General features: G+C 37.8%; 2 protein-coding genes across 3 annotated transcripts in view; both read right to left on the bottom strand.

Moving 5' to 3' along the window:
- rabgap1l (RAB GTPase activating protein 1-like) overlaps positions 1-26,225 on the bottom strand; it is an 89,197-nt gene that overhangs the window by 44,824 nt on the left and 18,148 nt on the right. For both annotated transcript variants that reach the window (XM_017413404.3, XM_037974326.1), the window contains exons 11-13: positions 23,610-23,739; positions 19,387-19,480; positions 16,016-16,166 (exon numbers count right to left, since the gene is read on the bottom strand). In XM_017413404.3, the coding sequence (XP_017268893.1) occupies positions 16,016-16,166; positions 19,387-19,480; positions 23,610-23,739 (375 nt within the window). The remainder of the gene's footprint in view (positions 1-16,015; positions 16,167-19,386; positions 19,481-23,609; positions 23,740-26,225) is intronic.
- Positions 1,654-11,173, bottom strand: gpr52 (G protein-coupled receptor 52). Its single transcript, XM_017413408.3, has one exon. The coding sequence runs from the start codon at positions 6,530-6,532 to the stop codon at positions 5,414-5,416; it is 1,119 nt and encodes a 372-aa protein (XP_017268897.1). The 5' UTR covers positions 6,533-11,173; the 3' UTR covers positions 1,654-5,413.

The following is a 26,225-nucleotide window of genomic DNA, read 5'->3' as shown; positions in this document are numbered from 1 at the left end:
AAACTTTTTCATCATTGCTTCAGCAGATCGGCCTACAGATGGTATGTACCAAGTTTCACGTTGATCCAGCTTTTCATGTGGGAGTAGTATTCGAAAGTAGGTTTTGCCTTAATCGCGCTATAGCAAAAAATCTAGTTAGGCGGAAGTGGGCGTGGCCAATGCAAAAAAGATGCACAATCATTCATAGTTTCAGGTGCCATCAAGATTTTGAGTGTCGGACTTACGGTTTAGGAGTTATTGGCAAAAACGCATTGCCCTTTGTTATAGTGCCCCCTAGGTATGGGATGATGATATGATTTTTTTTGTCTGAGTAGCGGTAGGGTATTTCTATCAGACTACCTTGTTGGCTTTTCTCCATGAGTTTCTCGTTTTTCTGGCCAACGCGTTTTACCGGAGAAGAATAATAATAGAGAATTCTGAAAAATCAGTACAAAAACAATAGGGTTCCCTGCTCCGCTGGGAGCAGGCGAACGGCCATGCCTTGCATTGGCCGCCCGCTTGCTTCCGCGGGCTTGGAACCCTATATATGCAATTTTATAGTATTTTAGAAAGATAACAAATAGGAATGTTGTTTAAGCTTCATTCTTTTCAGCAGTGGTGAACGAGATAATATAACTGAATAAAATTTCAGCTGAAGTTCATCAATGTTCATGGTAAACTTTATATATTAAATGGTACTTGCCTCTCAACACAGTAAAGGATGTAGATAAAAGCTACTAAACCAACTTGGCAATTGCTCTGCATAATCAAAGTAAAAAAAAATAAAAATACTCTAAGAGGAGAGAGGTTGCTCACTTTCAAGCCGCTCCAACTTTTTTTTAGCACCAAAATGAACTTGATAGTTTTTAAATTAAAATGTCTTGACAACCACTCAAAGAATTAATACTTGGTGCACAAACTCATAGTTTCATTAAATGAAACCTACTGAAGTGATGATTTTCCTTTACCCCTGGCCTTCATAGTCTCAGTTTAAAAATTATTTAACACTATTAGAAGCTGTAATGGGCACACCTGTCCGCTATCAGACCACAATCTGCAGCTCACATATTCAAAGAGTCATGCAAGATGCATGAGAGGGTTGGTGTGAGGGTGAGAGTGTCCTCGTTATGCCATCAAAGGCTTTCGGTGGCTGCCGCGAGGCTCCACCATTAGCACTCTGAGGCAGGAACTGGCTTTCTCTCCAATTATGACTTCTCCACCTCAAAAGAGGGTCAGGTGGTCCTTTCTCAATCAAGACCGAAGGAGGAAAGTGGCAGGATGGAAAGGGAAAGAGAAAGTTAGGCAAGTGCTGCCATTTGTGGAAATGAAAGGGAATTCCTAATACAGCCTTGGCTGTGAAAAAAAAAAGTACAGTTGTTCAGCTGTCTTGCCAATCTGCAGCATTTCAAGAGGTTTCCCTAATTCTACAATGAAATGAACCATCAGCAGATTTCCAAATATAGTTTAAAAGTCAAACTGAAAGACAGAAAATAAAAGGTATCCAACAAGTCGATAGTCTAGCTATACTATGAAAGAGATCCAGAGTTTCTGCTTGATAATAGGCAAAGGTTTACAAAAGACAACCAGTGGTGGAGCTCACAACCAAAAAGGCCTTAATTATAGTAAAAAGACAAGTCTTTCTTAATTAAATGAGACACATAAATGGCACTCAAATTAAAGCCAAACTGTTTAATCTAAAGAAACAAGACCTGAACTATTAAGTCACATTTCTTAATTGCTTGTTTGAAAACAGCTGCCATTTCTCCACTCAAACAAGGCAATGGCAGAATCACGCTGTGGGGATGTTTTTCCTCTGGTTACCCATTGAATCTACGGAAAAATAAAAAAGTGACAACAGAGAATAAGAACGTCAGCTGTTTTTACATTTATTAGGTTTGGCAGCAACAGCAAAACCATAGCTTTTGACAAAATTTCAAAATAAAAAAATAGATATTGTGTAACAAACTCACTTTCTACTCAAAACATCAGCAGCATACAGTAGTCGGTTTACAGAAATGGGTACAATACTTGGATTAGTCTCTTATTTTATTTTGTTTTGATGGGTGGTGTGGAGTTACGGCAGAGTAAAAACATTTACACACATTACATACAGATTTATTTACAGTATATTCTGTAAAGATCTATTCACAACTTTATAAATAAACATCTATTATCTTCTAAACTCTTAGGTAAGAGTTCGTATCAATGCACTTGAAAGTAAGAGGACTTGTTAACAACAAGACTTTTTTATTTCCTACCACTTCAGCATGGTTAGTGCAATGCAGACAAACTATTTCTTTTAAATATTCATTAGGTGGCTCTGGGATTTTTGAAATCTGTGTTAAGACACATGTAATATGAGAGAGTTTCTACTAAGTCAAGGAATATTTGTGCAACTTCAGACCAATAACAGCAATCTTGGAGGTTCAGGATAAGAAAAGTTGGTATATTTCCATTTCTAAATTCATTGTAATAAATGAGCCGTTTTAGGTTATATTATTAAAAAATGTTGCTTTTTTGTGTTATATGTTGTTGTTTGTTACCACACTGTCAAGATTATACAGGACAGACCAGCACAGTTGCTATAAACTTTACCTACCACCTTACTGCACCATGCTAAAAAGAAGCACCGAAACACATCCTATTGAAATCAAATAAACTATCATAAATCCAGTACTGGTTATGCATTGCTTCCCTTCTGTTGTTAATGACAAATATGGCACTGAAGGGAATCTATAAGACTTGGACAAATTTGCCACGTCTTGTTTTCCTACAGATGAAGACAGAACAAAAACTTAGCCACTTGAAGGAAGAGGACATATTTACTGATCAACAAAACTAGAACGACTTTTTGTTCAAGTGGATGTAAACAAAGGTGTCAGAAAAATATTAAAAGGAAAATCCAATGACCCTTGAAAGGGTACAGTGTGACAAGGTGTGTTTATGCAGCTGGAAAGTGTTTTTAAAAACGCAGCATGTCTATGTAATGCTAATTCTCAACATCTTTTCCCTACAAAACACATTTTTAGGCACATACAAAGAGCAATCTGTAGTGCATTAAAGCTGCATGAAGCAATACTTTTAAAGCAACACAGAATCAATTCTTGATTATCTTTAATATGAAGGCAGTAGATCACGTAGATCAACCAAAAGAGACAGATACTTTTTCTACTGTGAATCTTGGCTTTAAAAGCAAAAGTACAATTACATTCAAAAAGGGGAAAGATGATTTAGCTGGAATGTTCACATAGTTCATGTTCACTTCAATGTGAAACTAACAAACAGATTTCTATTAAATCACAAAAAAATAAAAGCAGAAGGCTGAACCTTGCTGCCTATAGAGGTCAAAATCACCTAAAGTAGTTTTAAAATAAGGAATAACTTACATGAAGTACTGTTCAGCATAAAATGGAGAATGAACAATTTTAATACCAAAGGGCTAGATTTGCTCTCTTGCTTTTTCTGAACCGCCATTTTGGAAAAGACACTACCTGAAAGGCCGAAACAACCGCCTATGAACAAAGAGGTACATCTGTATAATTCATTTATATAAAACATGGATGTTTTACTGCAAATTAATTATCTTTTCACTGGAATCCAGTGATCAAGGCTGGAATAAAAACACTACTGAGAATCACCACTAAACTGCTTCAACCTGTAGAATTGCTTTATGTAGCAAATGTCAAAAATTTAGGAAAGTCACTAAACTTAGAGCCACCTGAAAATAAAATAAAATAAAAATATTATTTAGCCAGACAGAAAAATAATTGCCTGTATCCAATACAAACCCCACAAACATTTCATAAAGGAATCTAACACATAAATGTTACAATCTGCAGAACTATTGTTTGTCACTTGGCACAAATGACACAAAAATAAAATAAATTTCAGCTTAAACATTTGTCCTATAAAGACCGCACATTAGGCATTCACTACTTGTAGTTTTGAGTCATATTTACCAAACAGAAAAGTTTAAATAAAATAAGACAAATTAAAAGAACAATCTTCAACACGGTTCAACAAACCAAGATAAACGTCTGACAGGTTTAAACATTTACACAACTGAGCAAGTACTTTCAGATCAGCGGGGTTTTATCCTCACAGCAGTGTCAAACTACATCAGATTACAATAATCTAAGATCCTGTCCACTGCTGCAGCAAAATCAAATCCACTACCATCTTCTAGACAGAACTATGTCACCCAAAGCCTTGGTAAATCATGAGGTTTACACTCCAATTCATATTATTTTTAAAAGAAATATGAAACTGGGGGTAAAAAGTAACATCCAAGAGGTGCAACTTAGAATAGTATTTACTTTAATTAGCTTATTCAAAGACCAAGAAAATTGCATTTGACCGAAATATTAAATTTAATTTTTAAAAAAATTATTTGAGTTAGAAATGACTGTCATGTACAATTACATGGCTAACTGTTATTAGGACAGTCATCACAAGTCAGGAATCCAGACCAAATTTGCAAATTCACTGTAATGATATTTACCTGCTGAGAGCATCAACTTAATGCCCTCAATACAAAGACTTCAGTTTAAAATCCAGGGAAAAAATCCCAATCCTTAGTCTTTAGTTTGGATACAAAGTGCTTTTCAGTAAAAGTGAACTAATCAAGAGATGATCAACGATATTTGGTTATTATCAAAACAACCAAAAAGGTGTAAATTGACTGACAAAAATCCTTATAAAATTATTAACCATTATAAGGTGCCCACTAGGCTCAAATTTCAACAGTCAGATCAATGGTTGGCAAAAGTAAAAACATGACGAACCACTTGACATCATTTCTATGCATTTCACTTTCTTAAGACAAAAATAATAAAGGAGCAAGAAAAAAAACTGCTCACTTTCCCCCAAAAACAGTCATGGCCATAAACAGTTTGATATTAATCAGCAGCTATTGTCATGGTCACGTCTACATGCCTACATCTGTAAAGCATCTAGTAAATGACAACCCTAAACAGGATGTTGGGCACAATAAATGCAAATTACGCATTATTTATGAACGATAGTCATAGGATATTATGAAGATATCCAGCAAATAATTGAACAAATTCACACAGATGAGCAAGAATGAGGTGAAAAGACGACATTTGGATTTTTTTAATGATTATTATTATTATGGAATTTATAGTACTGTCTAGGCCTGATGAGGAAGAAAACTTCCCCTCGAATGTAAAAACTGAGATTCTGTGGTACTACTGAATAAAATTTATTCACAGAAAGCCAAGTTATCATTCAATTTCTCTGTCTAGACACTGCCCATCTCCTTGAAAACTTGCATTTTAACTATAATTTAATTATGAATGAGGTAACATGACTGGTATCACCAGAATGATAGGAAAAAAAACAAACATTTTCAGCCCTGCCAGTTTAACAGCCATTAAACGTTAAAATTCATTTTTCACACTACGCAAATGCCTCAGATGGAGCACGAGTTGGCCCTCTTTCTTGGTTTGGGCTCCCTTAAGTCTCTTTCATCTGCAGCACAATGGCTAAAGGAGCACATAGTCTGCGACAGTCTGCGCATGCCCAGGCGGAATACGCTGTTTGACAAGCTGTAGATGACACAGTTGCAAAAGCTGTTGCTAATGGCCAACCAGGTGGTGATAAAGGAAAGGGCAGGACTATTAAGAACGTGGGAGCTTTCTAGAAGAAAGTAGATTATATAGGGCAGCCAGAGCATATAAAAAACACTTGTGATGCGGAAGAGCACCATAGCATAGCGCCGATCTGGGCCATGCCCTCCGTGATGCCCACCATTATTCCCCTCACCAGTCTCCATCTCCTGGCTGGGAAAGCGTGCCCGCCGTTCGCTGATCTCCCTGTTGTGCTGCTGGCAAATACGAAAGATGTGATAATACGTAAAACAGACCACAAGTGCAGCAGGTGCGTAAAGAAAGCACACAACAAAGCCTGTGAAGAGGGCGGAGGTGGGCCAAGATTGAGCGCACCATTCAAATATATCCCCATGATATCCTGGCTTGCCCCAACCAAAGAAGGAGGGCAAGAAAACCAAGCTCGAGTAGATCCAGATGAGGGTGATGCAGCCTCGCAGTCGGCACGGTGTCACCAGCTGGTTGTACGATAGGGGTTTAGTTATGGCCAAGTAGCGGTCCACACTGATACAGGCCAAGCATGCCATTGACACGCTCTTCAGAACTGAAATAACATAGCTGAAAACTTGGCATGTAATTGGTTCCTGGACACCTGCTGGGTAGTGGAGCAGGGATAAAGTGGGCACTAAGCAACTAAGACCAACCAGTAAGTCAGCATAGGCCATAGTCTGGATAAAATAGCTGGTGGTGTAGTGGTGCAGCAAAGGAGCACAGTGGAACACAAAGATCACAGTCAGGTTTCCTGCAATAATGAGAACTGTCAAAAGCACAATGACAGCAGTCTCCAGAATGCAAGCCTCCAGGCCTTCCTTCAACCCCCAGCCCAAAGGACAGGAGTGGTTGGACACCCTGTCAGGAAAGAAATCTTTATGGCTGCTGTTAGCAGAAATCATCGGGTCCATTGTCAGTTCCGACTGGTTCATTGTTCTTGGTGCTAACCAAGTGAGTCAGGTTTGTGGTGTGCCACCCATGAGGCAGCTGTCATGAAACTGGAGAACTGCCAGTCTCCCCCAGTTCTTCACCAGGCGTCTGCAGCCTCACTCACTTCACAAAACTCAATATTCTCTCAAGCACACTCAAGGTTTTGTTCACCTTACTCTCACATAGCTGGGTCTCAGTCAAATGAACACAGACTGGAGGAAAATCAATACAGCCTCTGGGAGGACAGGACAACCTGTTTGTCTCTGCTTTCCAATCATACATGGTAGGTGAAAGTAGTTGGTGGATATGTCAGGAGTAGAAAAAGAAAAAGAGTTATTTCTTCAGTAAAGCTAAAATGTAGTAGCAATAGTGCTGCTGACAGCATCCATCCCAATGGCAAAGTTGTCCTGCTGCTTTATGTCCCGGTCTGCTGGGATCAACGCTTGATTTTAATGAAAGTTTCCACCATCAGGTTGGGGATTTAAACAGTCATCACAACGGCAGAAAGCACAGAAGATGTGAGAAAGAACTCAGACAAGGTTAAAGCATAAAACAAAGTACAAAACTGTCTCTGCAGGCCAGCTCTCAAAGGCAATAAAACTGCATATGGCTCCAATTTCAAACTTGAATAAACTTAAAAAAAGGTTTTTTTTTCTGCTGTTATCTTTCAAAAAAGGTTTAAGGAGAGGGTTTTTTTTCCTGGTGTTGTATATAAAAAAAAAAAAAAGCTGTCCAGCTTCAGTCCAAAAATTCACTTTGCTATGAGTGCTAGGGTCTTTACTGCATAACAGCAGGCTTCCTCTATTTTGGTGGTCCTCTGGTCAGTGTCTGAATCCCATGTATGCCCAGCTATTGTCTGAATCAAAACACAGACACAGGCTACAACAACACAGGGATCTCCGCAGTAGATAATGTCACAGCTCTTTCAGCACATATGACAGTGGGGGGAAAACGTGTTTACAAGGCATCTCTTGGCAGGATGAGATAAAAACAAGTGTATTAAAATGTCCATGTGCTGACAATAAAGTGATCTGAAGTTGAGATCCAAAAGTACCAAAAAAACAAAACAAAAGTAAATGTCCTGTAGCCGACTACGGTGCTGAATGTCAGATTCCCATTTACTCCCATGCAGGCAGATAAAAGGACTCTCCAGGAGCAATGAGAGGCCAGCTGACTATTTCAGCGCTCCACTCACTTCAACTCCTCAGCAATCCTGTGGCACACACACGCAGAGCGGGCTTTCAATCAGAAATCATTTATCCCGTAAACTTGCACTTGGCATTTTTTGCCGTGACATTGTGAAGCACCGGCAGTGGTTGGCGCGACTTGACGTCTTCTCCTCAAGTGCTTATTGGAACTGTAAATTTTCATCCAAGTTGAAAAAGTATGGGATCTTATCACCTTGTCTTTTAGTCCTCTGTCAGTAGGTCTTTTGTTCTGAACCAAACACTGGCGGCACAACAAAAGGGGAATCCACTCTAGCAGCCCAAAAAAAAAAAAAAAAAAAAAATCAAGTCCCAGACGGAGTCCCAGTTTTTAGCTCTGCACAGCAGCTCCTTTTACTTCAGCTAGAGCAATGGATGTTTTCAATAAATAAATCCTTAGATCTCGGCATTAGAAAATAATTGAATGGAAAGCATCTATCCAAAGCAACAAGCAAAAAAAAAAAAAGATGACTGCGCTGATGGAAATGAGTTAAATCTGCAGCAAGGGAAGAGAGGGGACGAGGAGTCCCTCAGCCCTGGTGCAGTGAGGAGAGATGCTGCGACTGGCTTACACTTTCCTCCCTCCCAACACCATCGCTCTGGCTTGCACACTCAAGTCTCTCTCTCTTTTCACACACACACACACACACACACACACACCCAAACAAAACCCTCCCTCTGCCTCGTTGATCTCCCTGCCTCCTCCCCTCCTGGCTGCACCTGAGGCTTCCTCAGACATTATCCTGTCTCTCAGATCAGCTTTTCTTTTTTTTTTTTTTTTTAACCCCAGAGGTAATTTTGGTTGTATTTCCTATTTACATATCACTTATCTCTCACAGTCTATTTTCTATTAACTAAAGCCCCCACCGCCTACACTTTATTACTCCACATCTTTTTCCTTCTGTTTCAGTCCCATTCCTTTACAGTTTTCAGTCCCCATCTACTTTTCCGATTATACATCAGATAAAACACACACACACACAAAAACGAGTTCTTACAACATTACGATAAACTTTTGGGGGGAAAAAAGAAAAGGGGGTTTCATTAAAAGCGATAAACCTCAAAACAATTTTTTTTTTTTTTTTTAAATCATAAATAACATCTTTACTAATCGTTCAGTCTTGCAAAATGCATCCCTATAGTCCAGCCAAACACCCGGTTCTTCTGGTTCCCTCATTTATTCATTATTCAAACAACAGCTTAGCACAGTTATGTCTGCCCCTTGGTTACAGTTGCCAGGCATTTTGGCCGGTTGGGAGCATCCTCTGGCCAGTAGATGATAAAAAGGATCAAGTGACAGCAAATTGGCTAAGCAGAGGGCAGACAGGAAGAAAAAAAATGTTCAGCATCAAAGAACAGGTGAGGAAATGATGATGAAAAGAATATTTAACACAACTTTGCTGTGGATCTTTTAATTTTAAACTACTGGAGCATATTGGAGCAAGAGAGGACGGACTGATTGATGGAAAATGTTGGATTTAAAATGGTTACTTTGGAAACAACACTGCACCTAGAGGGAGTGAAAGGGGGTTTTTAAAAGAAGCTGACGATTTTTTTTCTAATAGAGCTGCACTGAAATGGTAATTTTACACATTGTTACAGCTTGCACGTGGCAATACTCAGTCAAAAAGTAAACATATGGTTTATTTATTTTAAAGCATGCAACTTAACAGACGAAAATAAAAATCAAAATTACAAAGATGCATGTGTAACCATCAAAGTACAATCAGATGGGATATCTGAACACAAAAAGTTGTCTGCAAGTGTCTTCTGTCTACCTCAATTTTACAGGGCAGGCGAAGATGTAAATATAATAAGATACAGCGTATATCTCTGTAAATATATATACATATACCTGAAGAGAAAACCTAACCACAAAAATTAATACATGAAACACTCATGAAGTACAACATGACACAAACTCACATTTAATCTCAACTCCAGTGCTAATAAATACCAGACTGCTGTTTTATTTTTAATGAAGCACATTGTTTTTTTAAATAAAAATGTTTATCCAATTATTTTCATCCAAAGCACCATTTCATTCTATGACATTTTCTTTTAAAATTAAAAACAAAAATCTTGATATTGCTTTAAAACTGTCAAACTATCAAACATCCATCCGTCCTTTATCGAACAATTCATGTTAATTAAGCAGTAAGTAGGAAAAATTAAAATGGTTGCAGTAAAATCAATCTAAATTTTCATGCAGCACCACAAAAAACTAACCCTGAATTTATTTAAACACGTTTTAATAACTTTCACGTTAGTCACTGTAATGTGACAAACTAAATTATTCATAGAACAATAAACCATAATTGGTGGTTCCAGTTATTTGAAGTCTTTTTTTACACCACCTGATTACGAAAGGGTATTCAGGTTAATAAGGAGTGAAATATACCTACTAATTCCAGATAAATCCAACACGTTGCTCTATCAGATAAAAACCTAAAGTAAGAAAGCAACAGGTTTATGTCGTTATCGTCTATTTCAAGTACCGCTTCAAAATATATTAAACAAAAGACGAATCGTAGCAAACCTGAAATAAAAATCAGGTTAATTGGCTGCTGTTTAGTGTTTATTATTAGGTCAGATTTAGACATTAGGGAAAACAGAAGAATAAATACAAACAACAGTGATGAAAAAAAAGGAGGACGACTAAAAATACTAAGAGACAAAGTGAAGACTAAAAACAGCTCAGGTAAACAAGTCCACCGTCTCTCTGAATGGAGCCAGTCAATGGAGCTCTGTCAGCACAGAGCTCTTTACCGTCGGTGGTGGACACACTGATGAAAAACATGACCAGAAGGCTACTGTTAATAATTCATTCCGCTCCAAAACAAAGCCAGCAGGGCCACTCGGAAACAAAGGTGGAGGCTGATTCACCTTTCAGTGTTTCCCAGCACCCCATCCTCCTCCATCTCTGGGCTCCAGCTGACTTCAGAATCAACAGCGATATGTAAGAATAAGTAGGGAGTTCAGACCCTACATTAAAAGGTGCCTGGCTTTGAGGTTTGGTAAAAGAGGAGTGGTTTAGTAAAGATTTTGCATCGCATTTGTTGCATTTTTAAAGATGAAACAAAATGCTGAATCAAAAAAAAGAAAATCAACCAAATGATGAATTTATACAGCCCGTTGTGATCATTTGAAAACTTGTAGTTCATGGTTTTCCATAAAATAATTGGCTAAACCAGTCATTCCTACTCGGTTGACCTTTTCACACGATGACAACCAAGACAAGCCCCTCTTTAAGCCACTATTAGTAGCTCACATGTGAACCAGTCAAGCCGGTCATGTATGTGCTTACACTTCTGAAGTCCACATGGCAAATATCAGCCGAGTCACAGCACCAGTGCCAGCTTTGCCTTTACCATCACCCACTTCAGATCTACTCGCCCAACTTGGCTCTGTGACTACCTCCGGACCCAGGCTCAGAGACGTAACAATGGTCGATGAACCTGAACCTCCCATTCTGCCTCAGTCACTTCAAACACGACACTGCGGGAGGAAGGAGGCATCACAGGCTTGGCTTGAAAGTGTTATATAAAAGAATGAACTGCCTGAACCAAATGAATGAAGGGATGAGACAAGCTTCTGCTCCCTGTCTGACCAAACACTATCCCTGCCTCTAACTACCTCCTTTTTACTTCAAAAAATTCCCTTTTTTTAGGATGATAGGAAGTTTGGATGGAAATCTGTCATGCTAGGTGGTAAAAGCAGCTCTATTACAGACAGTTGCTCCTATAAAATCAATACTTAGTGTTAGTGAATATGCTTTTAAATTGTCATGGTATTACTATAGCATAAATAAAAAATAGCTTATTTTATGTGTAAAAATCTAAAATCTCATCACTAAATATGGAATCTGGCATTTTTACAGCAAATAAAAAGTTACCCAATAAGGCAAATATATTGAGCTTGGCCTGAAAATGGGAAAGTTGCTTGGTTGGTCAAACATGACAGTTTTTGTCCTGTTAGTATAAAACATTTTGTAACAGTGGTAGCAGTGGTTTTGAGAAGTTCTATACAAACAACCCCTAATATATAAAGCCATGCTTAAAGAGTCAAACAGCTTAAATTGTTACCAGTTTGTTGTATTAACTATTTGTTGAAGGTTATGTAGTTAATTATGCTAAAACAAACAAGCCAATTCAGACCAAAACTTCTATTATCTGTTGGGACAAATTCAGATGTAAATTCAGTCTTCTTCATTATAAACATGGCAATGATTCTGCTGTTTTAATTTATTCAAGTTTATTGAATTACATTACACTAGCCGTTGTGGCTGTGCAGTAAGGAAGATGAATCAGAACAACGCTGCTCAAGCTGTGAGACTACAGTCAGTATAAAACTAACATCAAAATGTTGTGATACCGGAGGCTGTATCTTCTTAATCCCAGCTGTCATATCTGTGTCAGTATGGCTCACAGGCTATGCTAATACTCACCCAGAGGATGCACTCATTACTGTACTGCAGAACATTTACAGTTACCACAAACACCCCTTAATGTCATTTTGTTACACTTGCACTGCTATTGCATGTTCATTTTTATCCTAAATAAAAAGGTGGGCAAATGGTAATTTAGTATACAGCAAAAACTAAATACTCTAAATTATTATTTATTTATCTGTTACAGTCAATTTTCCCTCTTTATCTATACCCACATTATAGAAACATTGAAAGATTTAAATTGTATTTGCACTATCAACCCTGTTTATGTGCTTTAGTGGCGTTTTTACGTGAATAAAACATTGTGAAGAATCAAGCAGCAATGAGAAGAGCAGTTGTGCTGCTAAAAGACCCATATTGTAAGGAGGAGAAAAAGGAGATGGTGTTACTTAGCCATGAACATAAAGTGCAGCTGGTCCCTTCAGATACTAAGATGTGCATGGCATAAAGACGAGTGTGTGTCAACTTGTTTAGACGGCTTTGATTGACTTGAGACCTTCAGACCGTTTTTATTTTCATTTATGGTGGAGGCCTTAGTGGAGTAGTATTGTTTATGTGGGTTCACGATGTGCACTGTAGTTTCATCTATGGATGTGAGAACCTTGTGCACATTTTAAAAAACATATATAAATTATCCTACATGTTTGTTATCATGAATGCCATGCTGCACAATGCATGATCATAATATGGATCTGCCATAAAGTATACGAACACAGGTGGTAAACCAACATAATAGTATCAGGAAATGTTCATATTCAGACTGCCGCATGCTCAGAGAGCACAGCGATAACTGCAGTGGTTTCCAGAATACAAGGCTTTCACAAGCAGCTGGCCTCCTACACAGATTTCAATTATCCAAATATGAAGCACTTAATCAACTAAAGCAGAAAGTTGACACAAAAGCCACACGAGACACAGAATTGTCATGGTGACAACTTCAAGAACAGAAAAGTCCAGAGAACCTTGCTGTTACCATGGCAGCCCGTTTTATGTACATTGTACTCCATGCGTCTGTTACATGGTTTATCAGGCGTGGGTGTCGTATTATTCCAGCTGGGCTGCATGGCTCATGCTACATTTGATCGAAAGTCAACATTAAATGTCATCACTAAGCTGGAAACTGAATATTAATTTAAATATAAATGTAAAGCACCAAACAGCATTGGCATGTCTTCGCTTTCATTAAAAAAAAAAAAAAAAAAAAATTCAAGGTTTGTTCCACCTTTGAAAAGAAGTTCCAGCAAAGATCAGGACGACAAAATGAAAAAATGATAGATGCATAATGAAAGTTAATACACTGTATGTGTAAAAGATTAGCAAGTACTCATTTTTTAAATGGCAATCATTTCTAAATAGAAATGAAAACCCATACTGGAGTCACAATGTTTACACAAGCATTTAATTTAGCAAACTGTGAAATAATCAGTAACAAAATTTAAAGGCTACTGCAAAAACTCAGCCACTTAAATGATAAAAGGGAACGGCAGGATGGATACAAAGCAAGAGTTATGGAAATATGACTGGACTTCAATTTACAAAGCACAATTCATGTTGGTATTGACTAATGAATACAAATTACACAGGCATCAATTCACTATGATGCTCCAGAATACTCAGAGACCAGAAGAAAAACAGTCTGACTGTGGCTAAATTAAAAAAAAAAAGTTATTTTACAAAACAGTCTCCTTGGAGGGCATTGAGTTTTATGCTACCTGTAGTGGTGGGAACCACTGTTCCAGACCTCTGGTTACAGCCATCAAATGCGAGGAGAGAGCTTGACCTCAGTTAACACACTGCCTGCGCACGAAACAAGATTGGTTTTTGGAAAACCAGGCCTGGAAATAGCTGGCTGAGCTTTTTTTAAGCTGTGGATTCAAGCGTGGTAGCACAAACCTTGAGCTTGTTCAGCTCTAAGGATATGTAAAGGTTGTTCAAATGTCAAGTGCAACCCTCCCACCCCCTGCATCCATTTCCCCAAACACATTGCTACACAAGCAGAGAAGGAGCTCAAAGAGTGAATGTCTCCGCTGCCCTGAGGCCACATTGTGTGTGTGACAGCGTGTGTATTTGGTACTCAATGTGTGATGGTTGAAAATTAGAGCAGTCCACTACTGAACTTGACACTTGCAATCAATGATATCAAGCCAGCTGACACTGGTAAAATTGTTGCTCGAAGCTTGATGTGTTAAATTAACAATGGATTTCTCAAGAGGCCAAAAAATCCTACAGTGTGTCTCCAGCATTCTTACCGATACATGATTCCCAGTTACAACACTCCTGTTCATCCCATAACTTCAATAATCCAGTTACTTTGAAATAATGTCGCCACTGAGCCCAGACAATAGACATTAATCAGCACCACACAGGCTGCACTGTTGCCATTTGTCTCTCTTCCTTCTGACTCTCCCTACTCCATCTTCTTTCAGTCCCATTCATTTGGTGGAGCTAATAATAGCTCAGCTTACTGCCTATCAATACCATCACTACTCCTCCAAGACAGAAGGGGTGGGTGTGGCGAAGACAGCGTAATGAGAAAAACTGAGCTCTACAACAGAGACTTGGTCTTATCTTATGTAACAATGACAAGGAAGAGAAGTAGAGGGGCTGTGGGTGGGCACAAAGAATCAGGAGTCTGTCAAAACACGGAGGAAGAATGACTATCAATCACAACAATGAATAACACTAAAAAAAGATAAAACAAATCTGTAAATGTGAAAAAGATAACATGGAACAGAGAAATAAAAAAGAAACATGAGCAAGAGAAAATTGCCAAAGCTTGAGAAAAGGACTGAGAGGGGCCAAGAACATAAAAGAGCCAAGGAATAAAAATCACCACAACCAATGTTTTTGGGACTGCACTGATCTCTCATTCGTTAATATAAAAAGCTTTATATTATTGAAGTACCAGGTTAGTTATGTAGAGCAACTTAGAATTAACATGTCAGCAATGCAAGCTTGACAACTTGGTCAATTTTTAGTGACAGATTATCTGAAAATATAGACGTCATGTGACAGCACCTTCACAGCCATAAAGTCTACTCACCACCCAACTGCAGCTAAAAGGTTATAGCGTATGTGAGCACAATCTAAAGCACACTAGATACTAAAGGTCCAAAAATTCCCTTTGAATTCTTGCAAGCTCTTAGGGAGAACAAAAGGCCACTTTGAGCTGTAATGGTCAGGGGACAGCAGCGCGGCCACTTAAATGTCACCGCTAAATTGAAGCGATCTCTGACTTGACACAGTTCAGAGGAACAGCTCAAACAAATGGCAGAGTCACTGATGTTAGGACATACTAGCACACAGAAAGGAGAAATACTTTCATCATGGTGTCATGATCTTTCAACAGCTCACATGACTCGACAGGTCTCCACCAAAACACACACACACACACACACACACACACACAGCAGAAGGCCTTAAAGAGCTCATTGGTTTGAGTAAATCACATAGTGAATAAAAAGACAACATCAACAGTTTTGATATGTAGTTTTTCCACATATATTAATGAAATATTATATAAATTGTAAATATCAACACAAAGAAACAACTAAACATGTCAACCTTTATATCAAAATGTCATACTACTCAGCAAACCTTTTCTAAGTTGATGTTAAGGTTGGACCTTCAGTGAGAATTATTACCATGCCAACCTTCACGTCATTTAATAAACTCCATTTTTGGAACTTTATTTACACACACACACACACACACACATCTAAAGTACATGAGTGTTAAATATGCTGGATGAGCCTAGCATGAGATGATGACTCATTAATTCAGTCTCTTAAGTATTTGTCTCTACCTGTTCGTGATTTGAGTGCATTTACCTTGGTGATGAGGATGCGGTAGTGTTCAAGCAGGTCATGGTTGTCGTGGCAACCGGCCAGCAGCTGCCAGATTTCAGCTCTGAGTGGTTCAGGAATGCCACTGCGAACCAATGAAGGCAAACCCTTCGGACGAGTGGACAGGTTTCCATGCCTGACACACAGACAAGAGAGACGACTTTATTGTTCTTAAGTGCAGCAATACAAATCTGACACATATGTTGTGGGTTTTTTTGGCCTTTAGTTGTAACCAATATCAGTCTCATGTCGGTAGGACTGACTAAAAAAAATATTAATTTATACAAACCTATACATTTACATTCAGGGCAACATCACTCCTACAGATGGCTACGTTCATCTACCATTTCACTACAGTCACTCAACACCTGTCACAAATGCACCGAACTTGTTAAACTACATTCCTAGTTATACTAGTAAGTTCAGCACTGAATGACTACTTTAATACCAACAGTCCTAATTAAGGTGGGAGCAACCACTATACTACACTGCGTTACAAAATATTAAGCAAATAGAATTTCAGTAAAAGAAACATTTAATTTTGAGTTTTTCAATTAAAGTTTTCAAATGTGTCGTTTCTCCTGTTTGTTTAGAATACTGACATCAAATCTCACAGGTAGCTTTGGTTGATAGTTTGCCAGGTGAGATTAATTAAAGCAAACTACTTAAGGAGATTGTTCCACATTATTAAGCAAGGTCACAGGTTTCAAGCAATATAAAAGGGAAAAGGAAGCTTTTTCTATGATAGTTTATGGTCATGCAAAAGGTTATAAAAACATTAGATATTTCCCAAATATCATTTTACTGAGAAAAGATTTGTGTGTGATTTAGAGTTCAGACGAGTTTGCTCAAATAAAGGCATACCAAGGAAGGTTTCTGACAGGCTACTGCATCAAATTCAGAGAGCAGCTGCAAAAAAGTCACTGATGAATAGCAAACAGCTGCTGCTGTTTCTGGAGTCCCAAGAACTTCACAATGCAGGATCCTGCACAGGTTTGCGGTTGTGCAAAGAGCTGTATTTCAGCCTCCAGTAACCAGCACCCACAAGGAGAAACTATCGCAGTGGGCTCAGAAATACACAAAGACTAACTTTAAAACCGTTTTGTTCACCAGTGAATGGTGTGCTACTCTGGATGGTCCAAACAGATGGAGTTCTGGATGGTTTGTGCATGGCCATCATGTTCCAATAAGGCTGAGACATCAGCAAGGAGGTGGTGGAGTGATGTTTTGGGCTGGAATAATTGGGAGTGAGGTGGTGGGTCCATTTAGGGTGGTTGAAGGTATTACTAACTGACCATTTCCTGCCATGGTGTAAAAAGAAGAGTAATGCCTTCCAGAGTAAAATAAATCCGTGCAAGACAACGCACCATCTCATGCTGCAAAAAATACCATCAATACCTTGGCTGCTAAGGGCCTAAAATGAGAGAAAATCATGGAATGGGAACCAACATCCCCTGGCCACAGCCCTATTGAAAACCTGTGAAAGCATCCTTAAAAGGAAGATCTATTAGGCAGGTCAGCAGTTAATCTCTCGAAATCAGTTCTGGTATTCTCAAAGGAAATACAGACACATATTACACATGAACTTTCAAGTTTATCGGATGAGAGAGTTACGGTGATATCAAAGAAGGGCTCCTATGTCATTATACAACTACATTAGAAAATTGAATGCAAAAAAGATACAGAAGATTTCCATTTTTAATCCTTTGTTGTGCATAATAATGTGGAACAGTGTATATTGCGTTATTTGCCAAAAAAAACCCAATATTATTGTTGACATAATCAGTTTTGTTTCATAAAATCCATGTAAAATGCTATTATTGTTGAGGAACTAAATAAATTTCATTGACTGACTTATATATAGACCATTTAGGAAATACAGAACAAAAGCTGTATATGTGCAGAGTATATTGAATATGAAATTATTAACAGCTTTATCAGAAATAGAAAGTCCCATTCTGTAGTCTGGAAGATTAGTGGCTGTGCTCCCACATGAGAAAAGCAATCCTTTTAAAAACACAAAGTCAGCTCCATTTAATGATGCTTGAAATCTCATCACGATGCATTCATGAAGCCATATGAAAGCAATTTACCAAAAAAGTTCACTTCATTGTGCTGAAGCAACATAAAAAACCAGCCTGAACTCCAATAAGATGCATGAACTCTCTCTCATTCAGTTAACAAAGTGTCTAAGGCTGCGTGGATCTGATTATTGTTGCAAATCATGAATTAATCATTCCAAATTGCACCACATTAATAAAAAGATGTACAGTTCAGATTAAAGACTCTGACAGCCACGATTAATTGTTGCATCACAGGTTGCACCAATCAGAAGAATAATTGGGTTTAAGTTATTAAATTGTCAAACTTCATCTTTAATTGCAGATAGTAACGCATAAAAACTGGAGTATTTACAAACAAACAAATTTAAAGGGACAGCATTCCAGAGTTTTAGGTTAAGCTCATCTTATGTTGAAAATGAATAATAAAAAAATTATGTTATGGACAATACATATGTGACTCTCAGCTACTATCATATCAAATTTTAGGTTGACATTCGTTAAAATTTATAGACTTATTTAAAATTCATAAAGTTATAGCCATTTTTAATGTTAAGCTGTGGTGGCCATCTTGGATTGGGTTGCATCTAATGATCATTTCCTGAAAGTTTCATCAATATCCATCCACTGGTTCATGAGATATTTTGCCAAACGGGTAAAAAAAAAAAAAGGTTTGACTCCAATTAGTTAAAGGCAAAACTTTAAATGTTCTATTAGCACAAAGAATGAGTGTTAGTAATCAGTCTCAACTACTACAATGTCAATGTCTGTAAAAACGACAGAGTTATAACCATTTTATTGTACTTTTTAAGTTCAGTTGGTTGTAGCAGCCATCTTGAATCGGGCTGAATACAAAAGTTGATCAGTTGCAGATGTACTTCCAGGGATTACTTTCTGCAACTTTTATAAAAATTAGTCCTTGAGGTATTTTGGTAACAGACACACGCAGACACAGAAACACGAGCAAAAACATCCCCGCTCTGCCTTTGCCTTGTGGCAGCAGATGATAAATACGTCAAAGAGCAATAATGAAACTGATCTTTGCTTTTTACTGTAAATCACTTTAGATTTATATCCAATAGGCTGGATTTACAAAAACACATTAGGCAGCAGTGCACACTACCTGCTTTCAGCTTTAAAAGAACTGTGGATATAGTTATAATACCAATACCAAAGTTTCTGATGTAGTTTTTAATTATCAAACTATAAAATTTCTTCTTAGCGTTTATTCACCTGTCTCCTGCCTAGTTTTCAGAAATCTCTCCATCCTAATCTTAGACTTGATTGATGCCCTACCATCTGTTGAGCATCCCTCCCCAGGACTCCAGTATTTTCTCAGGACAGTCTTTGGAAACATCTCCAGTCCCACTGGAGATTTCACTGTCACTATCTGCAAGAAAACAAAAGAAACATACACATATGAATGCATGCTCACACGTTTGTGTAACCTTTCAGCAACAAGTGGGTGCAAACACTTCAATATTTTGACATAATGCAAAACTGTACATGTATTGTTTTTTCTCTTTGTATTTATTTATCAACACATAATTAAAGTCAGGAGAACATGCTGTTTAGGCTTGTTAGAGCTTCGACACTTCTCTCAAGAGGAATGACTAATTCTGACGGGAGAGAGGTCCAAAACATTTTAACCTCATTTAGGTCACATGCCAGAGTCTGGAATCATACTGGCAGCTGTGCAAGAGCCATCACTCAGCTGGAACAACAATTATTTAATAATTGCGACACATATAAAACGTACTAAATAATAGATCAATCTAAACCTATTTTGATACGCATTTTGCATTTTAAAGCCTGCTGTTACTGAGCCCACACAGTTAATGGAGGCAGGAGTGCCTGTGCGGTGCCTACACCTTCCATTATTCCTGCTCTCCTGTCTGTTGCTTTGTGAGGCAGACAAGAGGCAATCAGCTCGGCCAACCACTTGTGCTCAGAGCCAGACTGTAATACTTTTTTTTTTTCTAAATGCTACAAAGAACAGATGTTAAACTGCATTTCACACCAAATTAAAGAAAAAAAAAAGAAAGGATATCAAAGAGGAACACAGGCACACAAATACTCTTGTAGCAATCAATCGTAATGTTACAACATGTTAAGAAAAAACACAAACTAAATAAATAAAATCCCACTGAAATGCAGGAAGCTGAAGGATTTTACTATAATTTTAGTCCTGAAGCACTTATAAACACCTATAATATTTTTTGAATTATATCATATAGATGAGAAATAATATGTCTGTGTTATGATATCAAAACAGTGTCATATTAATCAGAAATACTCTGAAAAAGAATACAAAACACTCATTTAAAACAAGATAAGGATAGATTATGTTAATATTTAACCCAATAATGTAAAAACAGCACTTTTAATGAGCAAAGAAAACATTTTATTTGCCTTTGTCCAAAATACTCATTGCAAAGTATGAAATCAAACCTAAAAAGCTTATTCTGAGCTAAATAAATGGTGCAGTTTGACAGCGTTTACTTCAGGAGTTTTCCAGATAAATTGATTCTGAAATGCAGGTCCACACTCAACATAAACAAAGCACTTGAAAGGGCATATTTTACTCAACAAACTTGAGTATAAATACATCAGAATTGTCTGACTTTTCCACCCCAAACTGATGCCACCACCGTTGACCTATTTTCAGTAACTTCGGCTGTTTCCACAGGTAAACAAATGCATGTAGTAGTCTCAGCCCTTCACAAATTTTAGTTGCATTTTTTTTTAATTTAGGGACAAATTAACCATTTATATGTAAAAAAAAAAAACTGCTGATTTTGTTCCTGAATTTCTTTTTGTCTGGTCTTCATGACAATGCAATGAGCACTTTTAAAATACTGCATATGTAAAGTCATATTTTACATTTTCAAAGCTTTTTTTTTTACTCTAGTGATGCTAAATCAAATGGTTCAAACATGAAAGTGACACAATGGTAGCCAAGAACGTACAGCACTGAGCTTCACTGATGTTTCAACAACAAAACCCAACAGAGGAAGCCTTTACAGAGTTTAAAGGCATCATTTACTTCCACTTAAGTAAGGCCTTGACATTTTGAAATGAGTAAAGCCACGGAGCAATGAATGCACTGTGGCTCCAACACATCCTCACAGCCTCAGCAGGAGCTTTTTAGGTCTTTATAAATGCTTGATGAGGCCTTTCAAATGTTTCAGACCCTGAATAAAGCTTCTGCCTCTGTCCTCTGATTCTGCTTAAGCCACGTGGCAAAGAGGCACGAATCCAAAGCTGCTGCCAATACAGCAGGTAATGAAAGAAGCTGGGGAGAAAAGGGCTTTTATTATTACCTTTTAATCAGGAGAGGGACGCCATATTTACTTTCAAACAGGATCTATCTAATACTGAACACACCAGAGTCAGGCTGTTATAGAAGCTTTCTGAAAATACCAACAAGATGTTTTGTGTTTTACTCTTTTTGTGATTTGTTTTTAACTCCCATTTCACATTTGAGTCATTTTTTTTGAATAGCACATTTACAGTTACAGTAAAGCAGAGAGAGTGGACACATACGAGTGATTAGGATCATAAATACTATTTTAAACAACAAACAATTGGATAAAAAGAATGTTGAAAAATAAAAAACAGCCTCATTTTCCACATTGCAGATTCATCTGAGGGGGAAAAAATATCCACATGAATTGAATGTGTGTACCCAGCTGTGGCATCTACTTTGGGCGTGTATTCATTTCTTTACACAATGAGAATGACCTCCAGCTTCATGGCTCTGAGCGTCTCCAATTTTCAGCTCTCAGGGAAGAGGAGGAGGAGGAGGGGGTGTTACAGAAAAAGCCCTTTCAATGTCTCCCACAGTGCCAGCTGAAAGGTTGGAGCCGCAGCCTTGGCGGATGCCTCGTGAGTTCAGGTGAGTCGGCACAGAGACACAAAAGAGACAATTTTTCTCTGCGATTCTGTTAATACTTTTCAGCACTCTGCGGTGAAAAAGCTAAAAAACACTTTACAACGGCAAATGGATGAGAGAGGGGTGCAACATAAAAAGGCAGAGATATTCCTCTAATGCTTGAGGCAGCTGTGTTAAAATTATGAAAAGCATTTTTACAAAAAAAAAAGTTTTGCATTTGCATGAAATGACTGCAAATATCAAGATTTATGTATTAATTTTTAGCTGTATAGGTAGAAAATCTTCATAAATTGTAGTTTTTTAAGGGACTAACCAACTCTTCTTATTAATTAGGCATAATAATTACATTTGGATAAAAATGACAGATATAGTAGAAACACTACTGAATATACAGTATTATAGGTCAATGAGATGATCTTCATTTTAATCAGTTTTCCTGCAGGAAACTTTTTTTTAACAGACTGGAAGCTGAATTTGGAATACCCACTGAGTAGATACAGGCATACAGTCAATGAATAAATACTTGAAGGGGTATCATAAAGCATGGAGTCACAGTTGTAGCCAGGAGACATCAGGAAGCCTGACTGTAGCTGCTGGTGAGGTGGCTGAAACTGGGTCATGTTTGGGAACCACTGGAGTCTAGCAGGGGCTGTTAATATTACTGGGTTTTGCCTGCATTCATGTGGCAACGCGGTTGTTAGTCGCAGCCAAATACCCACTCTGCTGCGGTGTGTCTTGTAAATGGGTCACATTTATCGATTTATCAACTTCATCAAGACACAAAAGCTGATGAATCACTCCGTTCAGACCGAGGTCAGTTCCTGCCAGATGTTCTGTTTGCACCAAAGTTACAAATGGAATAAGAAAATCTACAACTGCAGCTTCTGTTTTTCCTTCTATCAATTAACAGCAGAACGTTTTGACTTTTTAAGAAACAGAACAGAAACTACGGCGTTAGCAAACAATCCGTCACGATCTGGTGTCCTTGACTGAAGACAGCTGTTTACTTCATCCAGAAGAGGGCATGTGAAGTCTGTTTGACTGTGTCTGACACTGCAAAGCTGTACTGCTATAAGCCAACAAGCCTTCACAGCATTAGGCCGGGCTTTTCTTGACACACGAGCACATCCAAACAGGCGCAATCACACAAATAGCTTTCCTAACCACCCCCCAGAGATTGTGCCTCACTTCTGTGCGCGGTACACGCCCAGCATCAACAATGTCAAACACAGGCATGTATTTGTACACATCTTTGCCAGTGTTTACTTGTCTGGCAAAATTAGGCTTCACTGCTGATGAACGTCTGTCAGCGAAGAGTACACAATGGTTTGTGACGAAGGCTCGCTGCAGAAGAATGCAGAGGTTGTAAATATTTCCTGCTGCAACACTGGACATATGATCAAGTTTAAATAGAAAGGATCTCACCATGAGTGTGAATTTCTTCCCAATTTTTTGACAAATCAGACAATTCACAAGAACAAACGACGTGATCAGTGCAAAATATTTTAAAACCTTCTTTTAGTTTAGACACAGAGGCCAAATTGATGAAACTCCAAGTGTATTTGAGGCAATAACTCTCTGATAAGGTTAACACTAAACATCAGAAAACTAAATAAGACCAAACCTTCATCCACCTCCTCTTCTTCGTTGGTTGACACGTGCTGTCCTCTTCCTTCATTAGTTCTTTCTGCTTCCCTCTGAAGACTCACCACCTCATACACAGCGTCGCTCTGACCCACTCGGTCTGGGGCCTGCTGTAGAAACATTCACAAATGTTTAAATGTTTGGAAAATTATAACCATTAAAAAAATCATTATCAACTCATGTTATACAAACAGCAACAAGATTAAATGATTAAAAAAAAAGAAATTTCTGTTTACGTTGACTCTTTATGTGCAGCTTTAGTTAGGAGACCTGTGCAGTTATAAAAGTTTGACAATAAAGAGAAGAAAGAAGCCACAAACATATTTTAAAATCCTATAATTATAAAGTTAAATAGCTCTAATAAACACATAAATAAACTACTCTACATAAACCTAAGAGCTCATTACATTACTACTGTGTGGAGGAAAAATTAATCTGTAACCAGAAGAGCCAGTCAGACACAAAAAACAGCTTGAAACATCTTTTTTGTAACCAATCAAATATTTAATCAAAATAATCTGTCAGTCCATAAAAATAATTGTTAATTGTCATCTAAAATGACTCAAACTGTAAATAATTGATCAAAAAAGCAGACATTTTAAAGTCAACCTTTAAAATATTATGTCTGACAACATAAAAAGAGATAAGACTACTGAAAACTGAATTTTGAGCCTTTAAAACAACAAGATGGACACATTTATGCTTAAAAAAGTGTCAACACATCAGCTGAACAAACTTGTTTATCAAGGAGCTCTTTTTACACAACATGTTCATTTTTAAAGTCGGAACAAAGCAAAAAAACACTCAATTTGTCCTTAAACAACCTTAAATATAACTTAAGAAAGTGAAGAAATGCAACAAAGATACCATCAGACCTGACCTTCTGTGCCACAGGCAACCAATGTTTATTTCTGCTCTATTCAATTACTTTAGTGCTATTGCCCGTTTCCTCCACCTGCAAAAATGAATCAATGAGCTGCATTGATCCGTTCGCTCCCGTGGAATCTAATGACTAACTCAAGTCAGTGCTGACAACTCAAAATAGCAGAAACCATATCAGGCCCAAGCCTATTTTTGGAGGAAATCTTTGGATGTTTGAGTAAAATAGTTTCCTTTTTCTAGGGCCTCTGACAGTTAACCTACATGATTAAAAAAAAAGCTAAAACAAAAACTGAAATATGAGCAAAAAAAGGCTCACTGTGCAAATATGACATTATCAACTCTGGATTTTAAAAAAGAAAAAAACAAAACACAAGTATGCATCATTGTTGATGTATAAAAGGATGACTAGCTCTCAGTTAAATGGTTTGAGGTGTGTGCCATTTTGCTGCACAAACACTGCATTAAAAATAAAGAATCCTTTTAAATGTCACATACTTGTATGTAGTTGCATTATCCATTTCCTGAATATGAATATATGGGATTTTTGTAACTAATGTTGTTCATGTAATAATAAAACAATCATAATATCTGTATAAACTTTTAAACAGCACAGGATTTTCAGAGAATTTAGACAAACTATAACCACCACAAACATTTTCTTTTGTGTTTTCTTACTTCAGATGGACCAATAGAGTGTCTACAAAACAAAAAAGGGGCAAAATACTTAAAGTAATACCAAAAGCTTTCACAAAGAGGTAAGTTTTAAGAAGGGATCTGAAGGGAAGCTTTGTGTGTCCGAGTTGAGAGAGTAAAGAGTTACAGAAAAGGGACTCGAAGAGGACGAAGGCTTGACCTCGTTTTGTCACAAACTGTAACCTGGGAATAGTTAACAGCAGAGAGCCGTCAATAAATCGTACCAGGTCCAAAGCTCTGAGGTGTATTTAGGAGCAAGGGACTTTAAAGCATTAAAGGTGAACCAGGAGGAGCCAGAGCAGTAAAAAGAACAAGAGTTTTTTGTTTGGTTTGACCAACACAGACAGCAGGGGAAGTCCTGACTGATAGCTGAGCACATTACAGAAGTCAGGGCTAAAGTGGACAGAAGCATACGTAAATGTTTATAGATCATCAGCTGATAGAAGGAACCCAGTTTTTTAAAATGGTCTCACATTCCCAGAAGCTCAGCTGATGATCTTTAATTGACCAGGATGTCTAAAATAAACTGGAATGAAGGAAACCTCACCAAAGAGACGCATGCAAAAATAAATAAAAAATAATCTGCTCCAGAAAACAAACTGTCATCCAAAGCCCAGCTGTTTATTACCCACCGGGAAGATAATTATAATTAGATGATTATGTTATCAACGTATATCTTAGTCGTGTAATTATTCCAACAGGTTGTTTTCTTCAATATCCAGCTGTTATTTTTTTCTTTGTAACTGAATTCACACACTTTCAGATTATCTCTCAGGCTTATAAAAAGCAAACAAACAGCAGCTGCATATCTGTAGATCTATAAAATATTTAATATTTATCACTGATTGTGGTAAACACAAATCTAGTTTAAAAAACATGAACTTTGGATTTAAGATCAATTATCTTTTTTACATGGCCATGTTCCGTGCCTCCATTGTTGAGGCGGCTTATCGGAGCTGTGGCCGCAAGGTGGTTGGTGCCTGTTGTGGCGGCAACCCTCGAACCCGCTGGTGGACACCGG

Source organism: Kryptolebias marmoratus, linkage group LG24, assembly GCF_001649575.2.
Source record: "Kryptolebias marmoratus isolate JLee-2015 linkage group LG24, ASM164957v2, whole genome shotgun sequence".
Taxonomy (NCBI): Eukaryota; Metazoa; Chordata; class Actinopteri; order Cyprinodontiformes; family Rivulidae; genus Kryptolebias; species Kryptolebias marmoratus.
Note: the sequence above shows the minus strand (reverse complement) of the source record. Positions and strands in the feature narration are given on the sequence as shown.

Coding starts and splice junctions, on each gene's coding strand:
- gpr52 (XM_017413408.3), bottom strand. CDS start 6,532: ATGAACCAGTCGGAACTGACAATGGACCCGATGATTTCTGCTAACAGC.